The sequence below is a fragment of the Salmo salar genome, chromosome ssa22 (genome assembly GCF_905237065.1).
Source record: "Salmo salar chromosome ssa22, Ssal_v3.1, whole genome shotgun sequence".
NCBI lineage: Eukaryota > Metazoa > Chordata > Actinopteri > Salmoniformes > Salmonidae > Salmo > Salmo salar.
Window position 1 is genome coordinate 21,636,060 of NC_059463.1, and position 20,067 is coordinate 21,656,126.

The 20,067-nt window shown below is 42.0% G+C and overlaps 1 protein-coding gene across 2 annotated transcripts in view; it reads left to right on the plus strand.

Annotated features, from left to right (window-relative positions):
- The window catches only part of LOC106583019 (protein FAM107B), a 54,112-nt gene extending 34,660 nt beyond the window's left edge, over positions 1-19,452 (plus strand). For both annotated transcript variants that reach the window (XM_014166756.2, XM_014166757.2), the window contains 3 exons: positions 12,817-13,045; positions 17,616-17,775; positions 17,880-19,452. In XM_014166756.2, the coding sequence (XP_014022231.1) occupies positions 12,817-13,045; positions 17,616-17,775; positions 17,880-17,993 (503 nt within the window). In that variant the 3' untranslated portion in view covers positions 17,994-19,452. The remainder of the gene's footprint in view (positions 1-12,816; positions 13,046-17,615; positions 17,776-17,879) is intronic.
- The last annotated feature ends 615 nt before the right edge of the window (positions 19,453-20,067 follow it).

A 20,067-nucleotide genomic window follows, 5' to 3' on the forward strand; every position in this document is an offset into this window, starting at 1 on the left:
TTTCAACTTTATTTAACCAGGTAGGCCAGTTTAGAACAAGTTCTCATTTACAACTGCGACCTGTCCAAGATAAAGCAAACCAGTGCGACAAAAACAACAGCACAGAGTTTCACATAAACAAACGTACAGTCGATAACAGAAAAATCTATGTACAGTGTGTGCAAATGTAGAAGATTAGGGAGGTAAGGCAATAAATAGGCCATAGAGGCAAAATAATTACAATTTAGCATTAACACTGGAGTGATAGATGTGCAGATGATGATGTGCAAGTAGAGATACTGGGGTGCAACAGAGAAAAAATAAATAACAATATGGGGATAAGGTAGTTGGGAGGGCTATTTACAGATGGGCTGTGTACAGGTATGATGATCGGTAAGCTTCTCAGATAGTTGATGCTTAAAGTTAATGAGGGAGATATATGAGGAGTTGGCTTTGAGGATGATGTTTACTTCAGATAGATTAATTCAGATAATGTCCAAGCAGAATTTTCATGTTTTGTACCCTTGAGAGTCTTGGGACATTAACACGTGCTCTGTGCAGAAAAGCCTTACGTCCACTGTCCGTCAATTGGACAGTGCAGGGCCTCCCATGTGCACTTTAAACTGATCAATGGTTGCTCTGTTGTCATATATTGCTCAAACTGTATGAGACTTCCACATTTCGCAACCTATTTTTCTGTGATTTCACTTGCAGTATCTGGATGTCTTGTTTATTTAAGTAGAATAACACTGGGTTCACCTCTGTGGTATAATGGCTGAGGTGTGATCAAGTCAAATAAACTGTGCTGCCTGCCGGGCATGTTATCAGAGGGTGTGTGACCGACTGCCCTGCATGAGTATGGCAACAGTAACATACTCTACTTAAACATACACACCATGTACTTGGGTCCCTTATTCAAGCAGAATGTGTGTACCGTTCTGTCCGTATCACTAATTAATCTAGTAACCCTGAGTGAAAAATGTGTTTAATTCAACTCTACAGTCACAATTCTAAGTAGCGAACTGTATGATTCTGATGGCCTGTCTGGTTAGGCCTAACATCCGTCTTCCTTGGCTGCTGCTGATACGAGGTTAGACCCCTGCCTTTTTTAATGATAATGACTTCATGGAGCCTCAGTCTGAATTTCATGGTGTGTCGTCAATCTGTATTCACAGTGTATTCTGGGAAAACAACTCTCCCACCCTGCCCGGTGGGAGCCTGCGTTGCCACGACGACAACCAGTGTTCTGTTTGTATACAATCTGAGAACTCTTTCGCTCTGATTTTTCCTCCCAAGGTGCATAGCGTCAGAACTAATAAATTCCCTACCCAAGCCATCTGCATGCACTTCCTAGAATACCAGGGAAGTAAATCTCACTGAAAAACATTAGAATGTGCCTTGGTTGAAAGTCATAAGGAAATAATTGATTGATAGGCCAAGCCATTTCACCTTAATTTCCCAAAGTAATGTATAATCAAACAATGTGTAGCCTGCTTTCACTACAATAACCACTTACTCAGGATAACATAACTTAATAGTGGCAAAAAAAAAGCATTTAAAAGAACAAACAGCGACTCAAATTACATTGCCATAAAAATGGTTTGCTGCAGATTGTGGGAGGATGGGGACTGAAAGGGCTCATGTTTCTCTAGCCACTGTAGCCTGAGCCTGCTCTCCTGCCACAGACACCAAGAGGAAAATATTATTTCCCATGCTCTTCGAGGGTTATCAGAGCACCCTCTAAACACATTATCCCAATGCAACTGGACAATGGACTCAGGGCACAGAGGTACAATTAACTTACCCAGGGTGCATTGAGATGACATCTAGCTTGGTCTAAATGTCAAATCAATACAACCACAGTCAGGATTATATGACTGAAGAACTACTGAATTCACCTACGTGTCCATCTCCCACGTGACATTCTGCATCTCTCTCTTGATCTTTTGAGAGAGTCTTGTCTATTTTACACACACATAGTACATACACAGTACACCCATAGAGAACACATTCCTCTCACTGTATGAGTGGTTGTGTAGAGATGTGTAGAGATCCAGCAGAGAATTGGAGTACAGTAAGCTTCTTTAGAAATCGCTACTGCTTTAGAAACAGCCAGAGGTGGGACCAAGTCATTATTACTCGAGTCAGAAGCAAGTCTCAAGTCACAAGGTCCGAGTCTCAAGTTGAGTCCAAGGTGGTGAAGGTAGGAAACAACACCTCCACTTTGCTGAATCTCAACACAGGGGCCCCACAAGGGTGCATGCTCATCCCCCTCCTGTACTCCCTGTTCACCCATGATTGCGTGGCTATGCATGCCTCCAACTCAATCATCAAGTTTGCAGACAACACAACAGTAGTAGGCTTGATTACCAACAATGACGAGACAGCCTACAGAGAGGAGGTGAGGTCTGTGGGAGTGTGGTGCCAGGAAAATAACCTGTCACTCAATGTCGACAAAACAAAGGAGCTGATCGTGGACTTCAGGAAACAGCAGAGGGAGCACGCCCCTGCCCACAACGACGGGACCGCAGTGGAGCAGGTGGAAAGCATCAAGTTCCTCAGCGTACACATCACTGACGATCTGAAATGATCCACCCACACAGACAGTGTGGTGAAGAAGGCGCAACAGTGCCTCTTCAACCTCAGGAAGCTGAAGAAATTTGGCTTGGCACCTAAAACTCTCACAAACTTTTACAGATGCATAATTGAGAGCATCCTGTCGGGCTGTATCACCGCCTGGTATGTCAACTGCATCACCCGCAACCGCAGGGCTGTTCAGAGGGTGGTGCGGTCTGCCCAACACATCACCGGGGGCAAACTACCTGCCCTCCAGGACACCTACAGCACCCGATGTCACAGGAAGGCCCAAAAAATGATCAAGGAAAACAATCACCCGAGCCACTGCCTGTTCACCCCGCTATCATCCAGAAGGTGAGGTCAATACAGGAGCAAAGCTGGGACCGAGAGACTGAAAAACGGCTTCTATCTCAAGGCCATCAGACTGTTAAAAAGCCATCAGTAGGCGGCTTCCACCTGGTTACGTAACCCTGCACCTTAGAGGCTGCTGCCCCGTATGCATAGACTTCAAATCATTGGCCAATTTAATAATGGAACACTAGCCACTTTAATAATGTTTACATATTTTTGCTTTACTCATCTCATATGTATATACTGTATTCTATTCTACTGTATTTTAGTCTATACCACTCCGAACATATTTATATTTTCCTTAATTCCATTCTTTCACTTTTGGATTGTGTGTACTGTTGTGAATTGTTAGATATTACTACACTGTTGTAGCTAGAAACACAAGCATTTTGCTACACCCGCAGTAACATCTGCTAAACATGTGTATGTGACAAATAAAATTTGATTTGATTTTGATTTGAAGTAGAACGGGTCAAGTCTCGAGTCAAGTCCAAGTCGTGAATTCTAAGTCCAGTCACACGTTTTCAAGTCTTAGGTCAAGTTAAAAAAACATCTATACATACAATGACTTGTTCAACTACAAATCTTTGTCTAGTTATTGAGGCTACCAGATAGCCAAATTTTGATTTGCCTATGTAGTTGTAAAATAGGGATCTTGTAGCAGTCGAAAGGGCATGAAATCAGCAGAAGGCAAGGCAGGTTGACATGTTCAGAGTGTAGAATTATTTACAAGTCTTTGTGATCCAATGGTGTTAGCGCCATTTCATACAAAATATACAAGTAGATTTACCAAATATACACGGGCAATAGCCAAAAATATATAGCCTCTGTATCAGGCTTAACCTGTCCTATCTGAACAAACACAGGTAGAGGGCTTGACTGTACAGCCTCCCCATGAGAAACCAAATCGAATCTGTCTAACAGGAGCTCAAACAGGTAGGCCTACATAATATGAGCATCTGTCCCACAGGACCATACAATAAAATAAAATAAAAAATAAAATAATATTTTATTTGTCACATGCACCTTATACAACAGTGAAATGCTTACATACAAGCCCCTAAATAATGCAGTTTTAAGAAAAACAGGTGTAAAAAAGTTTTTACAAAATAAACTGAAGTAAAAAAGAAAGAAAAAAAAGAAAATAGAAGAATAACAAATAATTCAAGAGCAACAGTAATTGAGGTAATTGTACATGTAGGTAGAGGAAAAGTGACTATGCATAGATAATAAACAGAGAGTAGCAGCAGAGTAAAAATGCAAATAGTCCGGGTAGCCATTTGGTTAGCTGTTCAGTAGTCTTAAGGCTTGGGGTTAGAAGCTGTTAACCTGTTGGGGCTAGGGGGCAGTATTTTCACGGCCGGATAAAAAATGGACCCGATTTAAACTGGTTACTACTCTTGCCGAGAAATGAGAATATGCATATAATTAGTAGATTTGGATAGAAAACACTCTCTAAAGTTTCTAAAACTGTTTGAATGGTGTCTGTGAGTATAACAGAACTCATATGGCAGGCCAAAACCTGAGAAGATTCCATGCAGGAAATGCCCTGTCTGACAATTTGTTGTCCTTCTGTTGTATCTCTATCAACATTACAGCATCTGTGCTGTTACGTGACACTTTCTAAGGCTTCCATTGGCTCTCTAAAGCGTTCAGAAAGTGGAATGACGTGTCTCCTGTCTCTGGGCAAAGTACAGCAGCAGAGTTTGTAAGTGGCCTGCCTGGGGACAGTGAGACTGAGATGGGTGTTCACGAGACTTCTCCATTTTTTTCTTTCAGTCTTTGAATGAATACAACGTTGTCCGGTTGGAATATTACCGCTATTTTACGAGAAAAATAGCATACAAATTGATTTTAAACAGCGTTTGACATGCTTCTAAGTACGGTAATGGAATTTTTAAATTTTTTGTCACGAAATGCGCTCGCGCATTACCCTTCGGATAGTGACCTGAACGCACAAACAAAACGGAGGTATTTGTATATAACTATGGATTATTTGGAACCAAAACAACATTTGTTGTTGAAGTAGAAGTCCTGGGAGTGCATTCTGACGAAGAACAGCAAAGGTAATCCAATTTTTCTAATAGTAATTAGGTTGTCCCAAACTTGGTGGTTGTCAAATTAGCTAGCCTGTGATGGCCGAGCTATGTACTCAGAATATTGCAAAATGTGCTTTCACCGAAAAGCTATTTTAAAATCTGACTCCGCGATTGCATAAAGGAGTTCTGTATCTTTAATTCTTAAAATAATAGTAATGTATTTTGTCAACGTTTATCATGAGTATTTAGTATATTCACCGGAAGTTTTCGGTGGGTATGCTAGTTCTGAACATCACATGCTAATGTATAAGCTGGTTTTTGATATAAATATGAACTTGATTGAACAAAACATGTATGTATTGTATAACATAATGTCCTAGGAGTGTCATCTGATGAAGATCATCAAAGGTTAGTGCTGCATTTAGCTGTGGTTTTGGTTTTTGTGACATATATGCTTGCTTTGAAAATGGCTGTGTGATCATTTTTGGCAGGGTACTCTCCTGACATAATCTAATGTTTTGCTTTCGCTGTAAAGCTTTTTTGAAATCGGACAACGGATTAACGAGAGTCTTATCTTTCAAATGGTGTAATGGATATGTTTGAGAAATTGAAGTTATAGCATTTTTGAGGTATTTGTATTTCGCGCCACGCGATTCCACTGGCTGTTGACTAGGGTGGGACGCTAACGTCCCATTGGCCCAGAGAGGTTAAGAAGCCTTTTGAACCTAGACTTGGCGCTCCGGTACCACTTGCCATGTGGTAGCAGAGAGAACAGTCTATGACTAGGGTGGCTGGAGTCTTTGGCAATTTTTAAGGCCTTCTTCTGACACCGCCTGGTATAGAGGTCCTGGATGGCAGGAAGCTTGGCCCCAGGGATGTACTGGGCCGTACGCTCTACCCTCTGTAGTGTCTTGCGGTCAGAGGCCAAGCAGTTGCCATACCAGGTGGTGATGCAACCAGTCAGGATGGTCTCGATGGTGCAGGTGTATAACTTTTTGAAGATCTGAGGACCCAAATCTTTTCAGTCTCATGAGGGGCAATAGGTGTTGTCGTGCCCTCTTCACGACTGTCTTGGTGTGTTGGTGATGTGGACACCAAGGAACTTGAAGCTCTCAACTTGCTCCACTACAGCCTCGTCGATGAGAAGAGGGGCATGCTCGGCCCTCCTTTTCCTGTAGTCTTGATCACGTTGAGAGAGAGGTTGTTATCCTGGCACCACACTGCCATGTCTCTGACTTCCTCCCTATAGGCTGTCTCATCATTTTTGGTGATCAGGCCTGTTGTGTCGTTGGCAAACTTAATGATGGTGTCGGAGTCGTGCTTGGCCATGCAGTCATGGGTGAACAGGGAGTACACGAGGTGACTGATCACGCACCCCGGAGGGGCCCCCGTGTTGAGGATCAGCGTGACAGATGTGTTGTTACCTACCCTTACCACCTGGGGGTGGCCCGTCAGGAAGTCCAGGATCCAGTTGCAGAGGGAGGTGTTTAGTCCTGGGGTCCTTAGCTTAGTGATGAGCTTTGAGTTAACAATGGTGTTGAACGCTGAGCTGTAGTCAATGAAGAGCATTATCACGTAGGTGTTCCTTTTGTCCAGGTGGGAAAGGGCAATGTGGAGTGCAATAGAGATTGCGTCATCTGTGGCTCTGTTTGGGTTGTATGCAAATTGGAGTGGGTCTAGGGTTTCGGGGATAATGGTGTTGATGTGAGCCATGACCAGCCTTTCAAAGCACTTCATGACTACATACGTTAGTGCTATGGGTCGATAGTCATTCAGGCAGGCTACCTTGGTGTTCTTGGGCACAGAGACTATGGTGGTCTGCTTGAAACATGTTGGTATTAAAGACTCGTTCAGGGACAGGTTGTAAATGTCAGTGAAGACACTTGCCAGTTGGTCAGCACATGCTCAGAGTACATGTCCTGGTAATCTACCTGGCACTGTGGCCTTGTGAATGTTGACCTGTTTAAAGGTCTTACTCTCATCGGCTACAGAGAGCATAATCACACAGTCGTCTGGAACAGCTGGTGCTCTCATGCACGCTTCAGCATTGCTTGACTCGAAGCATGCATAAAAGTCCTTTAGGTTGTCTGGTAGGCTTGTGTCACTGGGCAGCTCACTGTGCATCCCTTTGTAGTCCGTAATAGTTTGCAAGCCCTGCCACATCCGGCGAGCATCGGAGCCGGTGTAGAAGGATTCAATCTTAGTCCTGTATTGACGATTTGCCTGTTTGATGGTTTGTTGGAGGGATTCCTTATAAGTGTCCAGGTTAGAGTCCCGCACCTTGAAAGCGGCAGCTCTACCCTTTAGCTCAGTGCGGATGTTGCTTGTTATCCATGGCTTCTGGTTGGGGTATGTACGTACGGTCACTGTGGGGGGGACGGCATCAATGCACTTATTGATGAAGCCTGTGACTGATGTGGTGTATTCCTAAAGGTCATCGGAAAAATCTGTGCTTGCAAAACTGTCCTGTAGCTTGTCTGCGTCATCTGACCACTTACGTATTGAGCGAGTCACTGGTACTTCCTGCTTTAGTGTTTGCTAGTAAGCAGGAATGAGGAGGATAGAGTTATGGTCAAAAAATTGGTAAATGGAGGGCAAGGGAGAGCTTTGTACGTGTCTCTGTGTGTGGAGTTAAGGTGGTCTAGTTTTTTTTCCTCTGGTTGCACAAAAATATAGATGAAAACAATCTTGGTAAATAGTGTAATCTACAGCTTATCATGAGATACTCATGTGAGGAAAACCTCGAGACTTCATTAATATTAGATATCGTGCACCAGCATTTATTGACAAATAGACACAGACCGCCACCCTTCGTCTTACCGGAGGCAGCTGTTCTAGCTTGCCGATGCATGGAAAACCCAGCCAGCTGTATGTTATCCATGTCGTCGTTCAGCAACGACTTGGTGAAACATAAGAAATTAGTTTTTAATGTCCTGTTGGTAGGATAGTCTTGATCGGAGCTCATCCAGTTTATTATCCAATGATTGCACGTTGGCTAATAGGATTGATGGTAGAGGCGGGTTACACACTCGCCGTTGGATTCTTACAAGGCCTTCCGATCTACGACCCCTATATCTCTGTCTCTTCTTCATGGGGGTTTGGGTCTTGTCCGGTGTCTGAAGTAAATCCTTTGCATCCGACTTGTTAAAGAAAGAATCTTCGTACCAGTATGAGGTGAGTAATAGCTGTTAAGATATCCAGAATCTCTTTTTGGTCATACGAGACGGTGCTAGAAACATTATGTACAAAATGAGTTAGGAATAACACGAAAAGACACAAACAATAGCACAATTGGTTAGGAGCCCATAAAACGGCAGCCATCTCCTCCGGCACCATTATATCAATTACAACCAATAAAATGGTTCTACAATGTAAAAGGCAATTTACAGATCCATTGGTACATTCATCTTAATCAGACTTAATGATTATTAATGATACTTCAACACCATGCATACATGGAACAATCATTTTCTCTTAGTCAACATTCTGACTGCAAAGCGTGGAGCGCAGGCCACGTAGCCTATTTCTATACCCACTGAGGTGCACGCGCTCCTATTACGCACAACCATGAATGACAAGCGACATAGTACACAGACACATGGAACTCTGATATTACCCAGAAAATATGAACAAAGGAAACCATACATTGAGTTAAATAAACATAACTTCTACCTCATGAGTCTTGTGAATGTTCATGTGCACAATAAACGTTGTGCCCACTCAGTGGGTAAGAAATGGTTGGCTAAATTAAAATGTATTGTTGGTCTATCAAACATGAAACATAAATGTCTACGTGTTGCAATGCAAGGCACAGGGATGGAATGATGAAACGCTAGGAATTATTATAGTATTAGATGGAATATAGATTTATCACATAGGGCCGATGCAAACGTGTGAAAGCAAGAACACACATTTCAACAAGAGAAAAAAAGAACTCCCCATTGGCGGGAGTTTGGAGTGTGCAAGTGAAGAGCCGTGCCTATGATGCGTCTTCGCCACAGTAATAATTCATTTTAAACAAATTACAAATGCAAGCTTCATAAGTACAAAAAAATTATAATACCAGTAGGCATATGTTAGTAATTGTTGCCCCATTGCTGATGAGCTTGCAAAGTAAACAGTTAATATTCTTGAATACCAAACCATTTTTGGAGCTGCAAATGTATTTATTATGGCACTAGCCAATCTGTTGCAGGTTTTTTGCAAGGGCGATGCTGCGGCTACTGTTTCTGGCTGCATGTAGAGTAATGCAACTAGACCCTGTGCCACAAAATTAGTGACAAAACATTACAAAACCTGGCCAGATAAGTTCAAGGGCTTAGCATTGATGGGAACTCCTTCAAGACTGTTGGAAATGCATTCCAGGTGAAGCTGGTTGAGAGAATGCCAAGATTGTGCAAAGCTGTCATCAAGGCAAGGGGTGGCTACTTTGAACAATCTCAAATATAAAGTATATTTGATTTGTTTAACACTTATTTGGTTACTCCGTGATTTCTTATGTGTTATTTCATAGTATTGATGTCTTCACTATTATTCTACAATGTAGAAAATAGAAAAAATAAAGAAAAACCCTTGAATGAATACGGGGGTAAAAAAGTTTGACTGGTACTGTATATACAAAAGTACGTGGACACCCATTCAAATGAGTGGATTCAGCTATTTCAGCCACACCCATTGCTGACAGGTGTATAAAATCGAGCACACAGCCATACAATCTCCACAGGAAAACATTAGCATAAGAATGGCCTTACTGAAGAGCTCAGTGACTTTCAACGTGGCACCGTCATAAGATGCAACCTTTTCAACAAGTCACTTCTTCAAATTTTGGCCCTGCTAGAGCTTCCCCGGTCAACTGTAAGGAGCAACACTGGCTCAGCCGCGAAGTGGTAGGCCACACAACCTCCCAGAACAGGACTGCAACACTCACTACCGAGTTCCAAATTGCCTCTGGAACCATTGTCAGCACAAGAACTGTTCTCCTGGATCTTCATGAAATGGGTTTCCATGGCCGAGCAGGCGCACACAACCCTAAGATCACCATGTGCAATGCCAAGCATTGCCTGGAGTTGTGTAAAGCTCACCACCATTGGACTCTGGAGCAGTGATGAAACACACTTCACCATCTGGCAGTCCAACGGACGAATCTGGGTTTGGCGGATGCCAGGAGAACGCTACCTGCCCCAACGCATAGCGCCAACTGTAAAGTTTAGTGGAGGAGGAATAATGGTCTGGGGCTGTTTTTCATGTTTTTGGCTAGTTCCAGTGAAGGGAAATGTTAATGCTACAGCGTACAACAACATTCTAGACGATTCTGTGCTTTGTGGCATCAGTTTGGGGAAGGCCTTTTCCTGTTTCAGTGTCACAATGCCCCCATGTACAACGCGAGATCCATATAGAAATGGTTTGTTGAGATCGGTGTGGAAGAACTTGACTGGCCTGCACAGAGCCCTGACTTCAACCCCATCGAACACCTTTGCAATCAATTGGAACACTGACTGCGAGCCAGGCCTAATCACCCAACATCAGTGCCCGACCTCACTAATGCTGTTGTGGCTGAACGGAAGCAAGTCCCCGCAACAATGTTCAAACATCTAGTGGAAAGCCTTCCCAGAAGAGTGGAGGCTGTTATAGCAGCAAAGAGGGGACCAACTCCATTTTAATGCCCATGATTTTGCAATGAGATGTTTGACAAGCAGGTGATCACATACTTTCAGTAATTGAGTGTATCTGCGTATGTTCTGATGGAACCATTGACATCCTAACAATGGAACCAACATTCTATGAATGATTCTATAACTTCCATTAAGAGCACTGGGGAGTGACAAAATCTCATGCACTTCCCATGTCACTTAGGATTGCGTTATAGTCACCCCACCTTTATGAAGTAATTAAAAATAAAAAAAAAGTCAAAGCTCAGTGAACCTGGCATTCCCTCTGGGGTTTGCATGTGTGTACAGCCGTGACCAAAAGCTTAGAGAATGACACAAATATTAATGTCCACAAAGATTGCTGCTTCAGTGTCTTTAGATATTTTTGTCAGATGTTACTATGGAATACTGAAGTATAATTACAAGCATTTCATAAGTGTCAAAGGCTTTTATTGACAATTACATGAAGTTGATGCAAAGTGTCAATATTTGCAGTGTTGACCCTTCTTTTTCAAGACCTCTGCAATCTGCCCTGGCATGCTGTCAATTAACTTCTGGGCCACATCCTGACTGATGGCAGCCCTTTCTTGGATAATCAATGCTTGGAGTTTGTCAGAATTTGTGGGTTTTTGTTTGTCCACCCGCCTCTTGATGATTGACCACAAGATCTCAATGGGATTAAGGTCTGGGGAGTTTCCTGGCCATGGACCCAAATAGCGATGTTTTGTTCCCTGAGCCACTTAGTTATCACTTTTGCCTTATGGCAAGGTGCTCCATCATGCTGGAAAAGGCATTGTTCATCCACAAACTGTTCCTTGATGGTTGGGAGAAGTTGCTCTTGGAGGATGTGTTGGTACCATTCTTTATTCATGGCTGTGTTCTTATGCAAAATTGTGAGTGAGCCCACTCCCATGGCTGAGAAGCAACCCCACACATGAATGGTCTCAGGATGCTTTACTGTTGGCATGACACAGGACTGATGGTAGCGCTCACCTTGTCTTCTCCGGACAAGCTTTTTTAAGAAAGTGTCCCAAACAATCGGAAAGGGGATTCATCAGAGAAAATGACTTTACCTCAATCCTCAGCAGTCCAATCCCTGTACGTTTTGCAGAATATCAGTCTGTCCATGATGTTTTTCCTGGAGAGAAGTGGCTTCTTTGCTGCCCTTCTTGACACCAGGCCATCCTCTAAAAGTCTTCGCCTCACTGTGCGTGCAGATGCACTCACGCCTGCCTGCTGCCATTCCTGAGCAAGCTCTGTACTGGTGGTGCCCCGATCCCGCAGCTGAATCAACTTTAGGAGACGATCCTGGCGCTTGCTGGACTTTCTTAGGTGCCCTGAAGCCTTCTTCTCAACAATTGAACCGCTCTCCTTGAAGTTCTTGATGATCCGATAAATGGTTGATTTAGGTTCAATCTTACTGGCAGCAAAATCCTTGCCTGTGAAGCCCTTTTTGTGCAAAGCAATGATGACGGCACGTGTTTCCTTACAGGCAACCATGGTTGACAGAGGAAGAACAATGATTCCAAGCACCACCCTCCTTTTGAAGCTTCCAGTCTGTTATTCAAACTCAATCAGCATGACAGAGTGATCTCCAGCCTTGTCCTCGTCAACACTCACACCTGTGTTAACGAGAGAATCACTGACATGATGTCAGTTGGTCCTTTTGTGGCAGGGCTGAAATGCAGTGTAAATGTTTTTGGGGGATTCAGTTCATTTGCAAGGCAAATAGGGACTTTGCAATTAATTGCAATTCATCTGATCACTCTTCATAACATTCTGGAGTATATGCAAATTGCCATCATACAAACTGAGGCAGCAGACTTTGTAAAAATTAATATTTGTGTCATTGTCAAAACTTTTGGCCGTGAGTGTATGTTTAACAGTTAGCGAAGAGGGTGTAAACTAGCGTTTCAGCATCTCAACCCACAGCTCCAAAGATCCCAAACAGAGCCAAGTGCCTTGCGGATCACCTGCCGTTGCTCAGCTGTTGCTAATGTGTGCCAATGAGCAGGAATATTTTCCCATCTCCTGTTCTGTGGATGCAGCGGCTATTGCCCCCTTATGGGAATGTGGAACCTATGGCCACCTTCCTGTTTCCCTCGCTCAAGCCTCAATTGCTAGTACATGATTACCCTGTTTCCCTTCGCAATCACTAATACTGGTATCTTTCTCTGTTCATTCATCCTGTCCCACCCTCTCTTCTACTCTCTTTCCTACAGCATCGGCCTATGCGAACCTACAGTGGGAGCAGCAGCCCAGGCAGGATGGGAGCCACCCACCTCAGGACTACCCTCAAAGGGACCAGCCCCCAGTGGCTGGCTACATCCCCCAGCCCAATTACATGGAGGAAGATCATGATCTCATCAAGCCCAAAAAGCTCCTTAATCCAGTGAAAGCCTCCAAAAGCCACCAGGACCTCCAACGAGAGCTGCTAATGAGCCAGAAAAGGTACAACTCCCACCCAACAGTCACATACAAAATCTTGGATGGGACAGCTGATTGAGGTTATTATCCAGCAATCTAGCTATCAGTGTTTTCCAGCTCTTCTGTGTGTACATCTGTGTGTACACACAGGTCAACCTGACAAGGCATTCAGCATTCTAAGCCAAGCCCTCTGTAATGTTTTGCATCACTAATAATCATTTTGTATGAGAGGATGGATTTTCCTACGGTAATGCCCCATTACAGATCCATATGATATGACATTAAAGGCACATACCCATATCAAGGCATTACAAAAATAAAGAGATCCAGGATTACTCATAATAACTATATGTACCTAAACATGTACAGATTTACATAAAAGGAGAAGTACATTCTAAAACATAGACATCATTAGTCAAGAAAGGTCAGATGACAACTGATCGTAATGCTACAATGGTGTAATCCCACTTCTCAATTATATAAGCCAAAGGTACTTTATTGTAACAACATAACAAACAGAAAGGATTGGGTTTAAAAAGGGTCATAATGATTGAAACAAAGTGTAACAGCATAGGCAACATTCCCATTTCCCCTCTCTCTCTCTCCTGACTAGAACCCCATAAACTGCCCCTCCAAAATGCTTTCTGAAAGGGGTCTTGGAGATCCACTCACAACATGTGCTAGTAACTACACTTAAACGTTCCCAAAATATTTAGTTCCCAGGAAGCAGGATATTTTCAACATGCCAGGTTGGGTACACTCTTATAAAAAAAAAAGGGTTCCAAAAGGGTTATTCAGATAACCCTTTTTGTTTCAAGGTAGAACCCTTTTTGCTTCCATGTAGAACCCTCTGTAGAAAGGGTTCTACATGGAACCCAAAATGGTTCTACGTATAACCAAAAAGGGTTCTTCAAAGGGTTCTCCTATCGGGACAGTCGAATAACCCTTTAAGGTTCTAGATAGCACCTTTTTATCTAAAAGAGTTTGGGGGAGATGGATGTTAATCCCCCCCACCCACTATTTAAAGGGTCTCAAATAGGAATTCTAAATGACTACAGAGAATCAGCTGTATTTGGATCTTGGGATGAAAAATATGTAACGATTTTTGCTTGAAAAACAAAAAAAGCGACAATAGTTCTGTTTGTTCATCTTGAGACGCTGTAGCCAGTATACACTTCCTCAAAATAGTCAGAATTAATATAAAATAACTAAAGAAATCTGTCATTAATTTGGACGTTATTGCAGAGGAGATCATAGTCGCACAATTTTACATCTAAGATGTTTGTTGCAGTAATTCTGTAGTGAAATTTGCATAAAAATGAGTTGTCTATCATTGTATGACAACAAACACTTCATTGAGGAACCCCTAATGTTGACCAATGACCAACGAAGGGGCAAGAACAATTTCTGTGTGCACAAACAGCCGAAAAAACCCTTGCCGAAGACCAAAATGAACAAAAACGTCACAAAATGTTGTCATAATATGCACGAACTTGCCTTAAGGCATATAAACAGAGCAGTGTTTTCTCTCCATTGAAATCTGTCGTCTGTCTCTCTCTCTTTCTCTCAACATTCAGATCTCTTTAATTAGCAGGCCAATTAGAAGCCAGTTGTTGCTAGGTGACAACCCACCAAGATACTGTCCCGATCGCTGAGTTGTTGGGAACTGGGCAAATCCCCATGGCTCAAGCACTCCAACCATCCTTGAGGGGACAGTGGGAACTCAAACCTTTAAGAGAGTGGGCAACAGAGGGCCTTTTATGCCCCTCCAGCCCTGCTGTTTTCTAGTGTTCCTCTTGTTTGTTTCATTATGCAGTTGGATTTGTATTTATAGTCATGGTATTCAGTGATCATAAACATGAATCCAAACCTTTTCCAACATGCAAGAAGAATACAATTATATAATGCCATAGAATGGCCCGGAAACCCCATTCCCAGGAAGATAGAATGCAGTACATAATGGTGAAATACCTCCCCTATCTGCTCTTCCCTTTCTGTAATCAATCTACAGTATGTTAATAAATTTTCATGGTGTATCTGAACTTGATTACACTGTAGTTAGTCAGTTAATCAATCAGGTGCTAAATAGGTTATAATAACAACATCATCATACAGGAGAGCCAGACTAATCGTTTATAGCCCACTAGTCTAGTAATACATAATTCACTCTAAAATAAATATGTTCAAGAAAGGACATGCATGTCTCACCTGCAGCCTCTATTCTAGTAATATGACCCTTATTAAATATGTCCACCTTCCAGTATTGATATGACAGAGAGAGGAAAAACCAGTACACTAAACCTGGAGTGTTCTTAGAGTGAGAAATGGGAAGAATATAAAAACATAGAAATGAATTGATAAATGTAGCAGGAATTTCAGGTCTAACATACAGTATTCCATATATGTCCTTGGGGCTATGTAAGGTTATCTTTCACTGAGCCTGCTTTGGTGCTTCTGTCAATGTTCATCTAGAACAAACAGACACCACATCGAGGGGCCCATTTGGCCGTGATCAGCAGATTATTATATTTCCCTTGAGATGCACACACATGCATTAGCGTCTGCTTTTCTGCAGGCAGACAGGCAGATACTCAGAGGTAAGCTGGCATGGCACCATGCTTTCAATTAAGCATTTATCTGCAGGGCTTGGGTTGGCACTGCTACTGGTGCTAAGAGGGGTATGGCTGTGAGAGTCAAAGCCCAGAAGAGGCAATCTGTGTTGGGCACCATAACAGAGAGAGCCCTAACAACGCTGGGAGATAAGCCACACCACTGAGGTGGGGGTGCAGGAATTAGGTCATCAAACTGAACAGTCTCTCTCTCTAACTGATTGGTCTCCACTCTCCTTTCTCTGATTGCTTTTTCTCTCCTCCTCTCGTTTGCTCTCTCGCTGTAGATAAGGCTTTTTGTATCATTGAGTGGCATTGATGGCTGGGAGATTTGAGGGGGCGGATGGAAGAGAAAAGAGGGACTAAAAAGCATTGTCAACAACACACAGAGAGAGAAAACCTGTTTGGGTTCAAATGTCACTCCAGTTCACAATGCTGTGTAGCTAGGAAGGAAACAGGAGCCCATCTATGGATTTCTAAGCATTGAGTAGGTATAGAGCAGTCAGTGGTCCCAGGGTCATGAGTATAGACGACAGAAACCAGAAAGTAATATAGTGGCCTCAGATATCAGCCCTTTTAATGTGCTATTCTTGTCCTGTGGTTGGCCAGCGAACTACACCTTCCATAGATTTCTTGGGGAAAATAGATTGTAGTCAATACTGGTAGTGTATTTCTTTCATAAACAGGCTGCTGCTATACACAGCAGTCTAGTAGTGTGTGCGTGTGTGCGTTTAGATACTACTGCACTGTTGGAGCTAGCATTTCGCTACGCCCACAATAACATCTGCTAAATATGTGTATGTGACCAATAAAATGTCATTTGATTTTTATTTGTTTTGTGTGCAGAGAAGCGAGTGAATGCTGATGAACACAGAATCACTCTATTTTAATCACCTCCATGTTTGTTTGTGTACACCTCTCCGACTTATTCGATGAGCACAGACAAAATGAATGAAAACACTAATCACACCTCCCATAGCAGCCCTCCCTCTATCTGCCACGTAATACAAACCTGTGACTGCACCTCCCTAAGGAAGAAGAAGGCACTACATTGATTTAATTAGCCGTCTCACAGAGGAGAGCTGAGAGGAGGATTGCCAAGAGACCTACTGTTTTCATTTACATTTGGTTCAGTTGTCAACTAACATGAGTTCAAAGTGAAATTAACCAAAAATGTCACCATGTCATCGGATTTAGGTTCAAAGTTAAATCCACCTAAAAGTTGGATTTAGGTGGATTTTTGCAAATCCAATAAGTTTTTCACGTTGATTCAACGTAATCACGTATCATTTTTTGCGGTGAAATGACGTGGAAACAACATTGATTCAACTAGTTTTTGCCCAGTGGAGAGTTCAACACCTATCTTATCCTGAGTGTAATAGCTTGTCACTCTGAAGTTAGCTGATGTGAGATATCGAGGGTAGATATTGCATTTATTCTTTATCAGTTTTAGAGGCCATGTGCAGTGATTGAATAAATTCAAAGTATCTTAATAATTGAGAAGGATGTTTTTTTGCCTTCCTGATGGAACAAAAGTCCCACCACCGAGCCTCAGCAGTGTGCTTCCTGTTGGCTTTTTCTATCTAATTTGAAAAGAGGCTGCCAATCTGAATGGATTGGCATCACCATAGAGATTCAGCGACACACACAGAAACACAGCTCATGGATCACCAGTCCCTAGCCCGCTCATGTTAGGACTACAGGAGCCTTTATCAGCAGGAAAATTTGCTTTAGGCTACTTCTATGCAATTGTTGTATACTAAACTGCAACATAATCCTTTCACATTTGGTTATTTTTATCATATTATTATAATAGAATCATGAAGAAAATCAATGGGTGAGGACAGGATATCAGATGACAGAGCAAAATCAGAATTTAGCATTTAGCATGATAAGAGTGACCTCTGCTGGAGACAAGATGAAAACATTGAAGTTAAATTCAAATGCATATGACATTAGTAAATACCTTCTCTGCCGGCTCATAGGACTGGTGTTGTTGGTGTGGAGTCTAAGCCGGAGCTGCAGCGCGTGTTAGAGGCCAGGAAGAGGGAAAAAATGATAAAGCAGAGGAAGGAAGATGAGGCCAGAAAGAAGATCTCTCCTCTGGAACAAGAGCTCCTCAAGAGGAAGGATAAGCTAGAAGAGGTAGGAATCATCAATCGGTCAATACAATTATATTGCTATAGGAAATTTTACAAAGGCATCAGTCACAAATTGATTGAATAAACTCCCTTTTGTTTCTGATTCAGTTGGAGAAGGAGCAGGAAAAACAAGAGGAGACCGTGAAAGCCCCAGAGTTTGTCAAGGTCAAGGAGAACTTGAGACGTACGTCCTTTCACAGTAATGGAGAGAAAGAGGTGTAGAGACTAACCGGTCCAGGTATACAATTTAGTTGGAATCTGCTGGAGTTTGCACACATGTGTGTATTATACGTGTGAATGGACAAAGAACTGCTGTGATGTGTTGTTCTGACTGCACAACTCAGACAACAGCAAGGAACTTCTACCTGTTACAAGGACTGGCCGACAAGCCATGACACAATGCCTTCACTATCCTACTCAGAGCAGAGACAAAGAGAGAGAGAGACAGCGAAGGAAGGTTGACTCTGCATTGGGCTACTGTTACAGTCAGTAACATAGGCCAAACTATAGCTGTGACATCTCAATCCAGAGTAACTGGCATGAGTGTGAGGGTCAAAGAGGGGAGCAGCTATTCACTAGTGGACATAGTGTTCCGTATTGCAATGACTCTAGAAATAAAGCCAAGATGGGTGTTCTTCTACAGTGTGTCACAGCAGTGGTTACTTTTCATTTTAAGCTGTGTATATCCAAGAGTCATTCTCTAGGATACAGTATAAGAAGCACACTGTACCTGCACATACAATCAATATAGATTGTTAACAGGAAACAATCCAATTAACTTAATGGCACATTCATAATCTTCTCATGCAATTTAAGGTCACGTATCTCAATGTGAAATCTCTCACAGAGAAAGTTCCTATCCCTAACAGTGCCTTCCTAGTTGCATGTCATCCTAATAAAAAAGTTCAAAACAAGAAAAGCTATCATTATGAAACGGTATACTATCAATCATTTAATGTCACCTGGGCATCATATAGAGTACAGTATATAGGTGAATGTGAGTGTTGGTGTGATGTTGAAGAGACACAAGAGGCACAGATATTTATATTACCTCCAACCCCATCTCACCTTTTTTTTTCGTAACATTTACATATTTTGAAAAGTGATATTTATGTTTTGTGCTAAAGGTGTGAGACAAGGTAGATATTCTCACATTTGTAATTCTATCACAGCTCTTTTTAAATAGTATTATGTAGCGATACACAATTAAATGCAATCAATTGAATAATTTTATTTAAATAAGGCACTTTAGAAAATAAAATTATGTATCTGAATATGTATTTCAGTGATGAATTATGAATTAGTCATTTTTTAAATACTGTCTTTTTAAAATCCAATGATTAAGTTTGAATTTGTTTTTATCCTGATTGCGTATATTTGTATGTTTGTTTTTTGCACCACATATTGTTCTCTGCCTTTACTGACTCCTGAAGCCACTTACAATGTTTAATGGTATAAAACTGTACATGTTATAAACATGAAGACATTACTACTCATTTATTTTTCAGTCTCTTCATTGCATAAAAGTATGACTATTAATGTATGATTATTTCAATAGCACAATGATTGTTATGAATAACAATAAAACATCAAATTACTACATATCTGAGAAGGGAGGTACAAAGAGCGTAAGTAAGATTGCTTTTCTTTCTAAGAAAATAAATAAAGGACTAACACTGCATTGATAGTAGCACTGTGACCATTCATTTGGACGGAGAATGTCTAGATTCATTGGTAGTTTATTGAATGCTGTTGAAAAAGAGATTAATATTTTGTGAGCTACATTAGAGAGACAAACACACCACTGATCCAGCCTTCTACCATCACGGCTGAAAGTTCTAGAAAACAAAGTTCCATCAGTAAGTTTGCAACAGCGTATTGAGTTTAGTGTCCCTATTGGGTCCCTTTAGGCAGAGCCAGGAAGCTGTCTCTTGTGCCAAACAACCAGAACACAGGGCACTCACTACAGTGCCACTTCCCATGGAATGTTACAAACCAGAAAGTAAGATGCTGAGCAACATCGTCAAGGCTGGAATTCTGGACCGGTGACACCTGAACAGGTAAACAAACCAAAGCCTGGGAGAGAGTGAGTGGCAACTCTGCTATGCCTTCATTAAGATAGGAAGATTGTGGCAGTACAAAGTACATTGTCACTGAAATTCTAAAGATGTGTCCGTCTGTGACATTTTTGTTTGGGTTTGAGCCCTCAATGTAATACCCCAACTTTGACCAACCATGCAAATTCTCCAAGGTATCCAATGGAATGGCTTCATGAGAGTAGGATTTTTGCCCTGAG